The 18,151-nt window shown below is 49.8% G+C and overlaps 2 protein-coding genes across 2 annotated transcripts; both read left to right on the top strand.

Moving 5' to 3' along the window:
- Positions 1-5,375: 5,375 nt before the first annotated feature.
- CLDN7 (claudin 7) lies at positions 5,376-11,892 on the top strand (the record flags this gene model as incomplete). Its single annotated transcript, XM_083881577.1, has 4 exons — positions 5,376-5,598; positions 7,528-7,692; positions 9,124-9,208; positions 10,064-11,892. 4 exons carry the CDS (start codon positions 5,376-5,378, stop codon positions 10,248-10,250), a joined length of 660 nt encoding a protein of 219 aa, XP_083737703.1. The 3' UTR covers positions 10,251-11,892.
- A 180-nt stretch (positions 11,893-12,072) lies between these two features.
- On the top strand, positions 12,073-17,888 carry ELP5 (elongator acetyltransferase complex subunit 5). The gene is made up of 7 exons (XM_083881498.1): positions 12,073-12,118; positions 12,709-12,769; positions 13,346-13,426; positions 14,665-14,858; positions 15,660-15,838; positions 16,576-16,766; positions 17,787-17,888. Exons 1-7 carry the CDS (start codon positions 12,076-12,078, stop codon positions 17,845-17,847), a joined length of 810 nt encoding a protein of 269 aa, XP_083737624.1. The 5' UTR covers positions 12,073-12,075; the 3' UTR covers positions 17,848-17,888.
- The last annotated feature ends 263 nt before the right edge of the window (positions 17,889-18,151 follow it).

Genomic DNA, 18,151 nt, shown 5'->3' on the forward strand with positions numbered 1-18,151 from the left:
AAGTGGGCGTGGCCTTGTGGTTGGCCACGCCCATCTCATTAAGGTTCCGCCAATCAGCGCTCGGGGGCGTGGCCGTGCGCCCCATGTGTGACGTCATCGTTTTGAATGGGCGCGGGGGGGGGGTGGAACCCCAAAAACTCACCTGGAGACCCCAAAAATCCTCCTGGGGACGTCAAAATTCACCTGGGGACCCTGAAAATTCACCTGGGACCCCAAAAATTCACCTGGGGACCCCGAAATTCACCTGGGGACCCCAAAAAATTCATTTGGAGACTCCAAAAACTCACCTGGGAACCACAAAAAGTCACCTGGGGAACCCGAAAATTCACCTGGGGACCCCAAAAACTCACCTGGGAATCCCAAAATTCACCTGGGACCCCAAAAATTCACCTGGGGACCCAAAAAACTCACCTGGGAATCCCAAAATTCACCTGGGACCCCAAAAATTCACCTGGGGACCCCGAAATTCACCTGGGGACCCCAAAAATTCACCTGGGGACCCCAAAAATTCACCTGGGAGCTCCAAAAACTCACCTTGGAACCCCCAAAAATTCATCTGGAGACCACAAAATTCACCTGGGACCCCAAAAATTGACCTAGAGACCCCAAAAACTCACCTGGAGACCCCCAAAATCCTCCTGGGGACCTCAAAATTCACCTGGGGACCCTGAAAATTCACCTGGGACCCCAAAAATTCACCTGGGGACCCCGAAATTCACCTGGGGACCCCAAAAAATTCATTTGGAGACTCCAAAAACTCACCTGGGAACCACAAAAAGTCACCTGGGGAACCCGAAAATTCACCTGGGGACCCAAAAAACTCACCTGGGAATCCCAAAATTCACCTGGGACCCCAAAAATTCACCTGGGGACCCCGAAATTCACCTGGGGACCCCAAAAATTCACCTGGGAGCTCCAAAAACTCACCTTGGAACCCCCAAAAATTCATCTGGAGACCACAAAATTCACCTGGGACCCCAAAAATTGACCTAGAGACCCCAAAAACTCACCTGGAGACCCCCAAAATCCTCCTGGGGACCTCAAAATTCACCTGGGGACCCTGAAAATTCACCTCGGACCCCAAAAATTCACCTGGGGACCCTGAAATTCACCTGGGGACCCCAAAAAATTCATTTGGAGACTCCAAAAACTCACCTGGGAACCACAAAAAGTCACCTGGGGAACCCGAAAATTCACCTGGGGACCCCAAAAACTCACCTGGGACCCCAAAAACTCACCTGGGACCCCAAAAACTCACCTGGGGGCCCAAAAAACTCATCTGGAGACCCCAAAAAAATCCTCCTAGGATCCCAAAAATTCATCTGGAGACCTCGAAATTCACCTGGGACCCCAAAAAACCAACCTGGGACCCCTTAAACCCACCTGGGGACACCCCAAATCCCCCCCAAAACTCCAAAACTCCCCCAAATTCCCCCGAAAATCCCCCCAGGACACCCCAAATCCCCCCGAAATTCCCTCAGGACCCCCCAGGACCCCCCAAATTCCCCCAGGACCCCCCACATTCCCCAAATCCCTCCCAAATAACCCCAAATTCCCCTAAAACTCTCCCAGGACCTCCTCAGGACCCCTCGAATTTTCCCCAAATCCCCCCAAAACTCCCCCACGACCCCTCCAGGACCCCCTAAATTTCCCAAATTCCCCCAAAACCCCCCCAGGACCCCTCAAATTCCCCCCCAAACCCCCAGAACTTCCCCAGGACCCCCTGAATCCCCCCCAAACCCCCCAGGACCCCCCAAAATTCCCCAAAACTCCCCCAGGACCCCCCAAATCCCCCAAATTCCCCCTCAGGACCCTCCCAACCCCTCCCTCCCCTCCCCCCCCCCCGGGCGTGTCCCGGCCCTTCCCGTGACCTTTGACCTCCCGCCCCTCCCCCCCCACCCCGGTTTATTGCCCCCCCCAGGGCGGGGCGGTGACGTCACCGCTGACGTCACGGGCCGTTATTTCCAGGTGCGCTCACCTTTGCCCCCCCCCACCCTGCCCCGAGCCCGCCCGGAGCCGGGACCTGCCGGGACCTATAGGGGATCCATCTATAGGGGATTGATCTATAGGGGATCGATCGATCGATTGGAGATCCCTCTCTAGAGGGGATCGATCCATAGGGGATCCATCGATCCATCAATTGGGGATCGATTTATAGGGGATTGATCCGCCCGGAGCCGCCGCCGGGCCCCGAGGTGAGTGAGGGATCTATAGGGGATCGATTGATCTATAGGGGATTGATTGATCGATTGATCGATTGGAGATCCCTCTCTATAGGGGATCAATCCCTAGGGGATCCATCGATCGATTTGGGATCGATTTATAGGGGATTGATCAGCCCAGAGCCGCCGCCGGGCCCCGAGGTGAGTGAGGGATCTATAGGGGATCGATTGATCTATAGGGGATTGATTGATCGGTTTGAGATCCATCTCTAGAGGGGATAATCCATAGAGGATCAATTGATTGATTGGGGATTGATCTATAGGGGATTGATCTGCCTGGGGCTGCCACCAGGCCCGGAAATGAGTGAGGGATCCATAGGGGATCGATTGATCTATAGGGGATTGATCCATTGATTGATTTGGGATCCATAGGGGGCCATGAGGGATCGATCGATAGGGGATTAAATCGATTGGGGATCGATCTATAGGGGATTGATCTGCCTGGAGCTGCTGCCGGGCCCGGAAGTGAGTGAGGACCTATAGGGGATTGATCTATAGGGGATTGATCCTTAGGGGATTGATAGGGGGCTATAGGGGATTGATTGGGGATCGATCTATAGGGGATTGATCCGCCCGGAGCTGCCGCCGGGCCCGGAAGTGATTGAGGAAATGGACCTATAGGGGATCAATCTATAGGGGATCGGTCTATAGGGGATTGATCGATTGGAGATCCATCTGTAGGGGATTGATCCATAGGAGATCTATAGGGGATCCATTGATCAATTGGGGATTGATCTATAGGGGATTGATCCGCCCGGAGCTGCTGCCGGGCCCAGAAATGAGTGAGGGATCCATAGGGGATTGATCTATAGGGGATCTATAGGGGATCCATCGATTGGGGATTTATTGGGGATTGATCTATAGAGGATCCATAGGGGATGGATTGGCTGGGGATCAATTTGGGATCTATAGAGGATTGATTGATCAATCGGCGATCTATAGGGGATCTATCAGTTGGGGATTGATTGGGAATCAAGAGGGGATCTATAGGGGATTGATCCGGAAGGGATCGATAGGGGGCTATAGGGGATTGATCTATAGGGGATTGATTGATTGATTGATTGATTGGGGATTGATAAGGGGCTATGGGGGATTGATTGGGGATTCATCTATAGGGGATTGATCCATAGGGGATTGATCTAAAGGGGATTGATCAATTGGGGATTGATCTATAGGGGGTTGCTCTATAGGGGATTGATACGGGATTGATCTATAGGGGATGGATCAATTTGGGATCCATCGGGGATCAGTCTATAGGAGATCTATAGGGGATCAATCCATTTGGGGGTCGATTGGGGATCAATCTAGAGGAGATCTAGATAGATTGATCTAGGGGATCAATCGATCGATCGGGGATCTATAGGGGTTTGATTGGGGATCCATAGGGGGCTGTAGGGGTGGGGCGGGGCCTGGGGAGGGTCTGTGGGGGATCTATAGGGGCTGGAGTGGATCCATAAGGGATCAATAGAGGCTGGGGACACTCTATAGGGGACTGATTGGGGATCCATAGGGGATCTATAGGGGCCCAGGGTGGTCTGGAGGGTTCCCCAGGCCCATCCATAGGGTCCCTATAGGGTCCATAGGGGTTCTGGGTGTTCCATGGGGTCCCCATAGGGTCCATAGGGTCCCCATAGGGTCCATAGGGGTCCCCAGGTGGTCCCCGAGGTCCCCAGGGCCACATTTAGGGTCCCCATAGGGTCCATAGGGATCCATAGGGTTCCATGGGGTGTCTATAGGGTATCAATAGGGGTTCAATACCAACCCATAGGGTGCCTATAGCTGCCCATAGGGTCTCTATGGGTGTCCATAGGGTTCCACGGGGTTCTATAGGGTGTCTATAGGGTCCCCATAGGAATCCCTGGGGTCTCCAGAGGGTTCCATAGGGTGTCTATAGGGTTCCATACAAATCCATAGGGTTCTATAGGGTTCTGTGGGGTGTCCATAGGGTTCTATAGAGTGTCTATAGGGTTCTATAGGGTGTCCATACAAATCCATAGGGTTCTGTAGGGTTCTATGGGGTGTCTATAGGGTTCCATACAAACCCATAGGGTTCTATACAGTGTCCATAGAGTTCCATAGGGTGTCCATAGGGTTCTATAGGGTTCTATGGGTGTCCATAGGGTTCTATAGAGTTCCATGGGGTGCCCATAGAGTTCCATAGGGTGTCCATATGGTTCTATAGGGTGCCTATAGGGTTCCCTAGGACACCTATAGGGTTCTATAGGGTTCTATAGCGTGTCCATAGGGTGTCTATAGGGTGTCCATAGGGTTCCATAGGGCGTCCATATGGTTCTATAGGGTGTCCACAGGGTTCTATAGGATGTCTATAGGGTTCTATAGAAATCCATGAGGCGTCTATAGGGTCCTATAAGTTCTCATAAGGTGCCCATAGGGATCCATAGGGTTCTATAGAGTTCTATAGGATATCTATAGAGCACAATAGGACACAATACAGTACCAGTACCAATCAATAGATAATCAATACTAATCAATACTCCCCCCATAGGATCCATAGGGTCTGGTGATGGCCAGCGGGGGCCTGCAGGCCTTGGGGCTGGCCCTGGCTGGGATCCATAGGGCACAATAAGATATAATAGGGAACCAATACCAATCAATAGATAATCAATACTAATCAATAACTCCCTATAGGATCCATAGGGTCCGGCGATGGCCAGCGGGGGCCTGCAGGCGCTGGGGCTGGCCCTGGCCCTGGCCGGCTGGGATCCATAGGGTGTCTATAGGGGACCAATAGGATACCAATAGAACACAATACAATACCAATAGGTACCAATAGATAATCAATACTAATCAATAATCTATCCATAGGATCCATAGGGTCCAGCCATGGCCAGCGGGGGCCTGCAGGCCTTGGGGCTGGCCCTGGCCCTGGCCGGCTGGGATCCATAGGGTGTCTATAGGGGACCAACAGGACACAATACAGTACCAATAGATAATCAATACTAATCAATACTCCCTGTACAGGATCCATAGGGTCCAGCCATGGCCAGCGGGGGCCTGCGGGCCTTGGGGCTGGCCCTGGCCCTGGCCGGCTGGGATCCATAGGGTGTCTATAGGACACAATACAGTACCAATACCAATCAATAGATAATCAATACTAATCAATACTCCCTATAGGATCCATAGGGTCCAGCCATGGCCAGCGGGGGCCTGCAGGCGCTGGGGCTGGCCCTGGCCCTGGCCGGCTGGGCTGCCCTGGTGGTGGCCGTGGCGCTGCCGCAGTGGGAGGTGTCGTCGTTCGCCGGTGACAACATCATCACCGCCCTGGTGACAATGAAGGGACTCTGGATGAGCTGCGTCAGCACCAGCACCGGACAGCTCCAGTGCAAGAGCTACGACTCCATCCTCGCCCTGCCAGGTGACACTGGGGACACTGGGGACACTGGGGACACTGGGGACATTGGGGACACCGATGGGATCGGGGTTATGGAGGTTTGGGGACATTGGGGACAATGGTGACAATGAAGGGGCTGTGGATGAGCTGCGTCAGCACCAGCACAGGACAGCTCCAGTGCAAGAGCTACGACTCCATCCTCGCCCTGCCAGGTGACACTGGGGACACCGGGGACACTGGGGACATTGGGGACACTGGGGACACTGGGGACACTGGGGACATTGGGGACATTGGGGACATTAGGGACATTGGGGACATCCCAGGGATTGGGGACACTGGGGACACTGGGAACATGGAGGGACATTGGGGACATTGAGGGATATTGAGGGACATTGGGGACAATGAGGGGATTGGGGTTTGGGGACATTGGGGACATTGGGGACACTGGGGACAGTGGGGACATTGGGGACAGTGGGGACAGTGGGGACATTGGGGGACATTGGGGACATTGGGGACACTGAGGACACTGGGGACACTGGAGATGTCCCCCCTGGGGACATTGGGGACACTGGGGACATTGGGAACATGGAGGGACATTGGGGACATTGAGGGATATTGAGGGACATTGGGGACACTGGGGACATTGGGGACATTTGGGGACATTGGGGGACACTGAAGACATTGGGGACATCCTGGAGACATTGGGGACACTGGGGACACTGGCAACATTGGTGACATTGGTGACATTGAGGGACATTGTGGACATCGGGATTATTTCCGCCATTCCAGCCTTGGGGACATCGGGGCTGTTGGGGACATTGGGGTGTCACAATGACACTGATGGGATGGGACCGTTGGGGTTTGGGGACATTGGGGACATCACTGGGGACATCAGGCAGTGCCAGGGACATTTGGGGACATTTGGGGACTCGGGGCAGCTCCATGGGTGGGAATTGGGGGGTCACGGTGTCCCTGTCCCCATCCCTGTCATCGTCCCCATCCCTGTCCTCTCCCTGTCCCTGTCATTGTCACTGTCACTGTCCCCTCCCTGTCCCCGTCCCCTCCTGGTCCCTCTCACTGTCCTCTCTGTCCTTGTCATTGTCACTGTCACTGTCCCTGTTCCCTCCTTAACCCTGTCCTCACCCTGTCCCTGTCATTGTCCCCACCCGGGTCCTGTGTCCCCTCCTTGTCCCTTTCCCCTGTCTCTGTCCCTGTCGTTGTCACTGTCCCCTGTCCCTGTCCCCTCTGTCCCCATCCCTGTCCCTCTCCCCTCCCTGTCCCGGTCTCTGTCCCCTCCCTGTCCCCCCTCTCCCCTCTGTCCCTGTCCCCTCCTTGTCTCTGTCATTGTCCCCTCCCTGTCCCCCCTGTCCCTGTCCCTATCCCTGTCCTCTGCCCCGTCTCCTTCCCTGTCATTGTCCCCTCCCCGTCCCTGTCCCCATCCCTGTCCCCTGTCCCCACCCTGTCCCTGTCCCCTCCCTGTCCCCTCCCTGTCCCTGTCATTGTCCCCTCCCTGTCTCTGTCCCCTCCCTGTCCCTGTCCCGGTTTCGGGGCGTGGCCGCGGCCAAAGGTCTCCCTGGGGGCCCATAAAAAGTGTCACCAACTGTCACCGTCACCAACCGCCACCCGGTGCCACCCCGGGAACGCCCCGGGACCCCCAAAATCCGCCCCGGGACCCCCAAAATTCACCTCGGGACCCCCAAAATCCTCCCCAATCCCCCTCAAACCCTTCCAGGACCCCCCAAATCCCTCCAGGACCTCCCAGATCCCCCCAGGACCCCCCAAATCCCCCCAAATCCCCCATTTTAACCCTTTCCTGCCCCCCCCCCAGGTTACCTGCAGGCCACCCAGGACCCCCAAATCCCTCCCCAAACCCCTCCAGGACCCCCCAAATCCCCCCCAAAACCCCTTCAGGACCCCCCAAACCCCCCCTTTTAACCCTTTCCTGCCCCCCAGGTTACCTGCAGGCCACCCGGGCCCTCCTGGTGGTCTCGGTGGTCCTGGGCCCGCTGGCCCTGGGGGCGGCCGTGGGGGGCATGAAATGCACCCGCTGTGGGGGCGACGACCCCCAGAAAAAAGCCAAAGTGGCCGGAGCTGGGGGGGCCCTCTTCATCCTGGCAGGTGAGTGGGACCCCCAAAAAATGGGTCCGGGACCCCAAAAAATGGGTTTGGGAGCCCAAAAAATGGGGTTGGGACCCTCAAAATGGGTTTGGGATCCTCGAAAATGGGGTTGGGACTCCAAAAATTGGGTTTGGGAGCCTCAAAAATGGGGTTGGGATCCCAAAAAACGGGGTTGGGAGCTCAAAAAATGGGTTTGGGAGGCACAAAAATGGGTTTGGGACCCCCGAAAATGGGGTTGGAAGCCCAAAAAATGGGGTTGGGACCCCCAAAAATGGGTTTGGGACCCCAAAATTGGGGTTAAGTGTCTTAAAAATGAGGTTGGGACCCAAAAAAATGGCTTTGGGAGGCTGAAAAATGGGGTTGGGAGCCCAAAAAATGGGTTTGAAATACCAAATATGGACTTGGGACACCCAAAAATGGGTCTGGGAGCCACGAAATTGGGGTTGGGAGTCCTGAAAATAGGTTTAGGACCCCCAAAATGGGTTTGGGAGCCCAAAAAATGGGGTTGGAACTCCAAAAATGGGTTTGGGACCCCCGAAAATGGGGTTGGGAGCTCCAAAATGGGTTTGGGACCCCTGAAAATGGGTCTGAGAGCCCTAAAATTGACTCAGGACCCCTGAAAATGGGGTTGGGACACCAAAAAATGGGTTTGGGACCCCCAAAAATGGGGTTGGGAGCCCCAAAATGGGTTGGGGACCCCTAAAATGGGTTTAGGAGCCCAAAAAATGGGGTTGGGACCCCTGAAAATGGGTTTGTGATCCCCGAAAATGGGTTTGGGAGACTCAAAAATGGGGTTGGGGCCCCAAAAAAATGGGATTTTGGGGGTGAATTCAGTGGATTTTGGGGGGTTTGGTGTTTTTTTGGGTATTTTTGGAGTGAATTGAGCAGATTTTTGGGTATTTTTGGGTGGATTTCAGCAGATTTTGTGGTTTTTTTGGGTTTCTTTTTGTATTTTTTGGGTGAATTCACTGGATTTGGTGTTTTTTTGTGGTTTTTTTGGGGACTTTTGGTGGTTTTTGGGTTTTTTGGGTATTTTTGGTGGTTTTTGGGGATTTTTTGGGTCAAATTCAGTGATTTTTGTGTCCCCAGGGCTCTCAGATTTGGGTTTTTGGGGCGATTTTAGTGGATTTTGGTGGTTTTTTGGTGGGATTTTTTTGTATTTTGGGGGTGAATTTTCTGTATTTGGATTTTTTTGGGGTTTTTTTGGTATTTTTTGGGTCGAATTCAGTGATTTTTGTGTCCCCAGGGCTCCTGGCCCTCAGATTTGGGTATTTTTGGGTGGATTTCAGCGGATTTTGGTGTTTTTTGGTGGTTTTTGGTGGGGTTTTTTTATATTTTTGGGGTGAATTTTCTGTATTTAGATTTTTTGGGGTTTTTTTGGGGTTTTTTGGTCATTTTTTGGGGTGAATTCAGTGTATTTTGTGTCCCCAGGGCTCCTGGCTCTGGTCGCCTGCTCCTGGTACGGCCACAGGATCATCAGCAACTTCTACGACGTGACGGTGCCAACAAACTACAAGTGAGGCCAATTCGGGGGGAAAAAATGACATTTTGGGGTGAAAAAATGAGATTTTGGAGTGAAAAAATGAGATTTTTGGGGCTTTTGGGTCTCAGGGGGATTTTTGGGTGATTTTTGGGGAATTTTAAGGTGATTTTTGGGGGTTTTAAAGGTGATTTTTGGGGGGATTTTTGGGGATTTTAAAGTGATTTTGGGGGTTTTTTGGGTGATTTTTTTGGTGATTTTTTTTGGGTGACTTTTGTGAATTTTAAGGGGGGTTTTTTGGAGATTTTTGGAGATTTTAAGGTGATTTTTTGGGTGATTTTTGGGGGTTTTTTTTGGGTGATTTTTGGGGGGGTTTTTTGGGTGATTTCTGGGGATTTTAAGGTAATTTTTGGTGGGTTTTGGGGTAATTTTTGGGGTGATTTTTGTGGATTTTTGGGCGGGTTTTTTGCCATTTTGGGCTATTTTGGGCTATTTAAATCGGGTTTTTTGCCATTTTGGGCCATATTTTTGTACATTTTTTTGATTTCTCACCCAATTTTCTCTCCCCAGGCCCGAGTTGGGCTCGGGGCTGTTCCTGGGCTGGGCTGGGGCAGATTTTGGGTTAAATTCGGGATATTTTGGGCTATTTTGGGTTATTTACATCGGGATTTTTGCTATTTTTTTGCTATTTTGGTTTATTCTGGGTTATTTTGGGGATATTTTATGATATTTAGGGCGGTTTTTTTGCCATTTTTGGGCTATTTTGGCTTAATTTTGGGCTATTTTGGGCTATTTTGGGCTATTTTAATCGGGTTTTTTTTGTATTTTGGGCTATTTAAATCGGGTTTTTTGCCATTTTGGGTTATTTTATTTTGATTTTTCTCTCCCCAGGTTCGAGTTGGGCTCGGCGCTGTTCCTGGGCTGGGCGGGCTCGGCCCTGGCGCTGCTCGGGGGGTCCCTTTTGGCCTCGTCCTGCTGCTCCTGCGGGGGGGGAGGGGCGGGGGGAGGGGCGGCCCGGGGGTACCCCCGAGCCAGGGGCGCCCCCCAGCGGCCGCCCAGCAACAAGGAGTTTGTCTGAGAAACCACAAAAAAATTCAGGGTTTTTTGGTCTTTTTTTGACCCAAAAATTCGGATTTTTTTTGTCTTTTTGTCCCTAAAAAAATTCAGAATTTTTTTGTCTTTTTTTTCACCCAAAATTGGGATTTTTTTGTCTTTTTGTCCCTAAAAAAATTCAGAATTTTTTTGTCTTTTTTTTGACCCAAAAATTCGGATTTTTTTTTTTTCTTTTTGTCCCTAAAAAAATTCAGATTTTTTTGCCCCAAAATTGGGATTTTTTTCCCTTTTTCTTCCTAAAAAAAATTCGGGGTTTTTCGTCTTTTTTTTACCCAAAAATTCGGATTTTTTTTTTTTCTTTTTGTCCCTAAAAAAATTCAGATTTTTTTGCCCCAAAATTGGGATTTTTTTCCCTTTTTCTTCCTAAAAAAATTCGTGATTTTTTTGTCTTTTTTTGACCCAAAATTTTGGGATTATCTTTCCATTTTTTCCTTTCAAAAAAATCGGGTTTTTTTTGCCTTTTTCTTCCCCCAAAAAATTCGGGCTTTTTTTCCTTCTTATCCTTTTTTTCCCCCCAAAAAATTTGGATCTTTTTTGTCTTTTTTGCCCCCCAAAATTCGAGATTTTTGGCCCTTTTTTTGCCCCAAATTTTGGGACTTTTTTGCCTTTTTTTTGCCACCAAATTTGGGAAATTTTTTTTTTTTTGTATTTTTCTTCCTTAAAAAAATCGGGTTTTTTTGTCTTTTTTCCCCAATTTTTGGGATTTTTTTTCTTTTTCTCCCCCCAAAAATTCGGGTATTTTTCGCTTTTTCCTCCACCAAAATTTGGGGTTTTTTTTCCTTTTCCTCCCCCAAATTCTGGGATTTTTTCCCCCTTCCCTCTAAAAATTTGGGATTTTCCTCCCTCTTTTCCCCCAATTTTTGGAATTTTTCCCCCAATTTTTGGTGTTTTTTTCCCCCTTCCTGCCCCAAATTTTTGGGTATTTTTTTCCTTCCCCTCCCTCCTAAATTTTGTGATTTTTTCCCCCCTCCCTCCCCCAAATTTTAAGGGTTTTTTTCCCCTCCCCCCAAAAAATAATTCGGGTTTTTTTCCTTTTCTTCCCTCCCAATTTTGTTTTATTTTTCCCTCTTTCCGTGAGTTGATTTATTTTTGTTTTGTCAATGATTTTGTACGAGATGAAAAATAAACAAATTAAATTTTTCTAGAGTGTTTTGTGGTTTTTTGTGGGGTTTTTTGGGTCCAAATTCCAACCAGGGACCCCCCAAATTCCCCCTCAAAAAAAAATCCTCCCCAAAACCCCCCAAATTTTATCTGAAATTCCCCAAATTCCCTCCCAAAAATCCCAAAATCCCCCCCAAAAAAATCCCCCTGACCTTTCACCAGGTGGAATTTTCCGCTTTTTCTCCTCAAAATCCCCGAATTATTCCAAAAATAATCCAAAAATCCTTCCCAGAGTGGAGAAAAAAAAGACAATTTTCGACGAGAGGGCGGAAAATTTCGGGAGAATTCGGGAAAATTCCAGGAAATTCCGAGAAAATTCGGGAAATTCCGGGAATATTCCGAGAAAATTCCGGAAAAATCTGGAAAAAATCAGAAGATTTAAGTCAAAATTCAACGCGCGAACCCCAAAATTTCCCCAAAAAACCCCAAAATTCCTCAATTTTCCTCCAAATACAACATGGCGGCGCGGTATTGCCGTACACTGACGTCATCACAGCAGCGCCGCGTCGCGCTATGACGTCATTATGGAGGTGCCAGCGCCAAACATGGCGGCGCCATTTTCCGTACAGAGGGAAATGGCGGCGGCCATTTTTGCCGTACGTGACGTCATCAAGAAGCGCCGCGCGACGATGCTGGAGGCGCTGGGCGGCGGGGGGTTGGTGCTCATCAGGGGTGAGAGAATTTGGGGAGATTTTGGGATAATTTTGGGGTTTTTTTTTGCGGATTTTGGGGTTTTTTGGGGAATTTTGGGGGGTCTGGAGGGTTGGGGGCCGGGGGGGGGCTGGGAGGATTTTTTTGGGGATTTTTTGGGGGATTTTTTGGATTTTTTGGGGGATTTTTGGGGGATTTTATGGGGTGGTTTGAGATTTTCGGGGGGTCTGGGAGGATTTTTTGGGGATTATTTGGGATTTTTGGGGGGATTTTGAGATTTTTGGGGGAATTTCTTTTAGAGAATTTGGGGGGATTTTTTTTTATTTTGGGGGGAATTTTGGGGGCATTTTTTTGGCTTTTGGGGAGATTTTTTTGGAATTTAGGGGGGATTTTTTTTGGAATTTTGGGGGGAAATTTGGAGGATTTTTTTTTAATTTGGGGGGATTTTTGGGGTGAATTTGGGAGGAATTTTTTTGAATTTGTGCGGGACTTTTTTTGGATTTGGGTGGAATTTTGGGGGGATTTTTTTTAAAATTTGAGAGGATATTTTGGGGTTATTTTGGGCTGATTTTGGGGTGATTTTGGGGGATTTTTGGGGGTCTCTCCATCAGACAATGCTCAGGTTGAGGGTCGGAGTCTCCTGCGGGCCCTGGTCAGCGAGGCCGTGGCCAGGTGAGTTTTGGGGGGATTTTTGGGGAAATTTTGGGGATTTTTGGAGATTTTTTTGGGATTTCAGGGGCTCTGAGGGGGATTTGGGGGGAATTTTGGGGGATTTTGGGGGAATTTTTGGGGTTTTTTGGGGTGATTTGTTGGTTTTGGGGTTTTTTTTGGGTATTTTTTGGGGTTTTAGGTAGTTAGGGGTGTTTTGGGGGTGGGTTTTGGAGATTTTGGGGGATTTTTTGGGGGTTTCAGGTGGTTTAGGGTTGATTTTTTGGGCTTTTTTTTGGGTTTTTGGTGCTTGGGGTTTTTTTGGGGGGGGATTAGGAGTTTTTGGGTTTTTTGGAGGTTTTTTTGGGTGGATTTTTTTTTGTTTTAGGGGATTTTGGGGCTGTTTTGGGGGTTTTTTTTTTCTGTTTTAGGTGGTTTTGGGTGGTTTTGGGGTGTTTTTTGAGGGGTTTTTTGGTAGTTTTGGGGTGGATTTTTTGGTATTTTTTTGGCTTTTAGGTGTTTTTTGGGGGTTTTGGGGGTGGTTTTGGGGGGTTTTTGGGGGTCCCGAAGGGCTCAGAGCCCCCCAAACCCCCTTCCCAGGGCTGAGCAGGTGCTGGTGCTGCTGCTGGAGGTGCCCAAGGAGCAGTTCCTGGAGGGGCTGAGCCCTGACGTGGCAGAGCGGTCAGTCAGGGGTTAAAAATCACCCAAAAACACCCCAAAATGAACCAAAAACAGCCAAAAATGACCCAAAACCACCCCTAAATGCCCCCAAAACACCTCAAAACACACCGAAAATGCCCCAAAAAAACCCCAAAAGTCCTAAGAGCACACAAAAACACCCCAAAATACTCCAAATACAACCAAAAACACCCCAAAAAGCGCCCAAAACAGCCCAAAATACCCCAAAACACCCCAAAAAATGCTCCAAACCCCAAAATTCCCCCCAAAAGTCCCTGGAAATCCTCCCAAAACCCCCAAAACTCCCCAAATTTCCCCAAAAATCCTCCCTGGACCCCCTGAAATCCCCTTGAATCCCCAAAAAATCCTCAAAATTCACCCAAATTCCCCCAAAAAATCCCCAAAAATCCCAAAAAAATCCCCAAAACTCCCCAAGAAATCCCCCCAAGAAATCCCCCCAAAAATCCCCAAAAAAATCACAAAAATCCCCCCCAAAAATCCCCCAAAATCCCCCCAAAAATCCTCAAAAAAATTCCCCCAAACCCCCCCAAAATCCTCAAAAAATCCTCAAAAAATCCCCAAAAAATCCCCCCAAAAATCCTTCAAAAAATCAAAAAAAAAAATCCCAAAAATGACCCAAATTTCTTCCAAATTTCCCCCAAAAATTCAAAATTTCGCTCTTTAACCCTTTAATTCCCAGGCTGGAATTCCGGGACATTTTTGGGGACCCCCTGGGGTGGCTGGGCCGGGACCCCCCTGGCCCGGGGGGGCTCCTGGGGGGGCTCAATCCCCTAAAAACCCCCAAAAATCCCAAAAAATCCCTCCCAAAAATCCTCAAAAAATCCCAAAGAATCCCAAAAAAATCTCCCCAAAAAATCCCCAAAAAATCCCCAAAAATCCCCAAAAAATCCCCAAAAAAATCCCCCCAAAAATCCCCCAAAATCCCCGAAAAATCCCCAAAAAATCCCCCAAAAATCCCCCAAAAAATCCCCCAAAAATCCCCCCCAAAAATCCGCCCAAAAAAATCCCCCAAAAATCCCCAAAAAATCCGAAAAAAACCCCCCAAAAAATCCCCCAAAAATCCCCCCCAAAAATCCGCCCAAAAAAATCCCCCAAAAATCCCCAAAAAATCCGAAAAAAACCCCCCAAAAATCCCAAAAAATCCCCCAAAAAATCCATTTAAAACCCCCAAAAAATCCCCAAAATTTCAAAATTTCCCCTTTTAACCCTTTAATTCCCAGGCTGGAATTCCGGGACGTTTTTGGGGACCCCCTGGGGTGGCTGGGCCGGGACCCCCCTGGCCCGGGGGGGCTCCTGGGGGGGCTCCCCCGCCCCTCCCCCACCCTGGTGCTGGACTCGCTGAGTTGGGCCCTGCACAGGGAGCCCCTCCCCCACCTGGGCCACGCCCTCAGGGGGCTGATGGGGGAGGGGACAGGTGAGAACTGGGGGATTTTGGGGGGAAAATTGGGATTTTGGGGGGGTTTGGGGGAGAAATTTGGGAGATTTGGGGAAAAAATTGGAAAAATTTGGGACATTTTGGGGGGAATTTGGGGGATTTTGGGGGGGAAATTTGGGATTTTGGAGGAATTTGGGGGGGATTTTGGGAGGTTTCGGAGGGAGATTTGGGGAAAATTTGGAGAAATTTGCGGCATTTTGGGGGGATTTTGGGGGATTTGGGAGGGTTTGGAGGGTTTGAGGGGGATTTTGGGGGAATTTGGGGATTAATGTTGGGTAAGTTTTGGAATTTGGGAGGGTCTTGGTGGGGATTTGGGGAATTTGGGGGATTTTGGGGGGATTTGGGGCATTTTGGAAGGTTTTGGAGGGATTTTGGGGGGATTTTGGGGCAATTGGGGGGATTTTGGGGGGATTTGGGGGATTTTGGGGAGATTTCAGGGGATTTGAGGGGATTTTGGGGAATTTAGGAGGGTTTGAGAAGGGATTTGGGGGGGATTTGGGGTTTTGGGGGGATTTGAGGGGAGTTTGGGAGGCTTTGAGGGCTTTGAGTGAGATTTTTGGGGTGATTTTGAGGGGATTTGGGGGAAATTTGGGGGGTTTGAGGGGGAATTTTTTGGGGGATTTTGGAGGTTTTGGGGGGAAATTTGGGATTTTGGAGGGATTTGGGGAAAATTTTGGGGATTTTGTGGCGATTTGTGGCCGTTTTACCCCATTTTGGGCCGATTTTTGACCACATTTCACCAATTTTTTTCCTTTTTTTGCCTCCCCTCTCCCCCTCCAGATCCCCCTCCCCGAATTTTGGCTCTGCTGCACCAGGACCTGCATCCCCCCGCCCTCCTGGGGGCTCTGGGGGGTCTGGCCCGGGCCCAGCTGGTCCTGGAGGGGCCCCCAGAGACCCCCGGGGACCCCCCCAGGCTGAGGCTGCTCCGGGACCCCCGAAATGGGGGGAGACCCCTCCAGGTGGGGGATTCTGGGGGTCCTGGGGGGATTTGAGGAATTTTTGGGGGAATTTGGGGAGGTTTTGGGGGGTCCTGGGGGTGATTTGGGGGGATTAAAGGGGATTTGGGGGGTCCTGGGGGAGGTAAAAGGGGATTTTTGAGGGGTCTTGGGGAGGATTTGGGGAATTTGAGGGGATTTTGGGGGGAATGGGGGATTTTGGGGAGGATTTGGGGGGTCCTGGGTGGAGTTTGGGGGATTTTGGGGGGTCCTGGGGGGGTTAAAAGGGATTTTGGGAGAATTTTTAGGGATTTTGGGGAGGTTTGGGGGGATTTGGGGGGTCCTGGGGGGATTAAAGGGGATTTGGGGGGTCCTGGGGAGGATTTGGGGAATTTGAGGGGGTTTTGGGGGGGGGTTGGGGGAATTTGGGGACCCTGGGAGGGGTTGGAGGGATTTTGGGGGGGGGGGTTGGGGTAATTTGGGGAGGTTTGGGGGGGATTTAGGGGGATTTGGGGGGTCCTGGGGGAATTAAAAGGAATTTTGGGGAAATTTGGGGGGATTTTGGGGAGGATTTGGGGGGTCCTGAGGGGGGTTAAAGGGGATTTTGGGCTGATTTTGTGAGATTTTTGATGATTTTGTGTTATTTTGGGCACTTTTTGGTGTATTTTGGGCTTATATTGGGATATTTCAGGCTGATTTTGATGATTTTTGTCTGATTTTTGTCTGATTTTTGTGTATTTTGGTGTCATTTCCCCCCCCAGGAGACCCTGACCCTCCTCCCCGACGGTTCCTGGGGGGCTCCCCCCCAGCCCCTCCCCCCCCAGGATTTGGGGGACCCCAAAAAACCCCAAAATTTCCCCAATTTGGGGCTCCCCCCCGTGACCTTTCGCTTGGGGCTGTCGGGGCCCGAGCGGGGGGCGAGGGCGGCCCTGGACCTGCCCTACCTGCCCAGGTGAGTTACCCCAAAAAACCGCCCAAAAATCATCCCAAAAACATCCCAAAAATGCCCCAAAAATCATCCCAAAAACATCCCAAAAATGCCCAAAAAATCACCACAAAAACACCTCAAAAACAGCCCAAAAAAGACCCCAAAAATGCCCCAAAAATCATCCCAAAAATGCCCCAAAAATGCCTCAAAAATTGCGTCAAAAATCACCCCAAAAATGCTCCAAAAATCACCACAAAACACCTCAAAAATGCCTCAAAAATCACCCCAAAAACGCCCCAAAAATGCCCCAAAAATCACCCCGAAAACACCCAAAAGTGCCCCAAAAAACACCGAAAAAATGCCCCAAATCACCCCAAAAGTTAGTCTGAAATTGCCCCAAAAATGCCCCAAAATCACCCCAAAAATGCCAAAAAAATCACCACAAAACACCCCAAAAACAGCCCAAAAAACACTCCAAAAATGCCCCAAAAATCATCCCAAAAACGCCCCAAAAATGCCCCAAAAACGCCCCAAAAATCACCCCCAAAACACCCCAAAAATTGCTCTGAAAATGCCCCAAAATACACCCAAAAATCACCCCAAATTTTCCCCAAATCCCCCAAATTTTCCCGAGATTTCCCCCCAAGTCCCCCAAATTTCCCCCAAATCCCCCAAATTTCCCCCAAATCCCCCAAATTTTTCCCAAAATCCCCAAATTTCCCCCAATTTTCTCCCCAAATCCCCAATTTTTTTTCCCCAAAATCCCCCAAATTTCTCCCCAAATCCCCTCGAATTTCCCCCAAATTTTCCCCAAAATCCCCAATTTTTTCCCAAATTCCCCCAAATTTCCCCCCAAATCCCCCAAATTTTCCCCAAATCTCCTAAATTTCCTCCCAAATTTCTCCACAAATCCCCAATTTTTTCCCAAATTCCCCCAAATTTCTCCCCAAATTTCCCCCAAATCCCCAAATTTCCCCCAAATTTCTCCCCAAATCCCCAATTTTTTTCCCAAAAATCCCCCAAATTTCCCCAAAATCCCCCCAGGGCCGTCCCCGATTCTCCCCCCGAGGATTTCGAAGACCCCGACGAGGACCTGGATCTGTGACCCCCCGGGACCCCAAATTTGGGCTAAAAAATCCCAAAATTGGGGCCCCAATAAAGGATTTTTATCTGCCCCAACCCCCCCAAGTCGTTTTGGGAGAAAATCCCAAATTTTGGGGGGAAAAAGTCCCAATTTTATGGGAAAAATGTCAATTTTTTGGGAAAAAAAAATCTCATTTTTTGGGGGAAAAATCTCAATTTTTGGGGAAAAAATCTCATTTTTTGGGGGAAAAAAATCCCAATTTTTTTGGGAAAAAATGTCAGATTTTGGGAAAACCCAATTTTTTAGGAAAAAAAAAATCCCAATT

This window comes from Zosterops lateralis (genome assembly GCF_965231275.1).
Source record: "Zosterops lateralis genome assembly, chromosome: 34".
Classification (NCBI taxonomy): Eukaryota; Metazoa; Chordata; class Aves; order Passeriformes; family Zosteropidae; genus Zosterops; species Zosterops lateralis.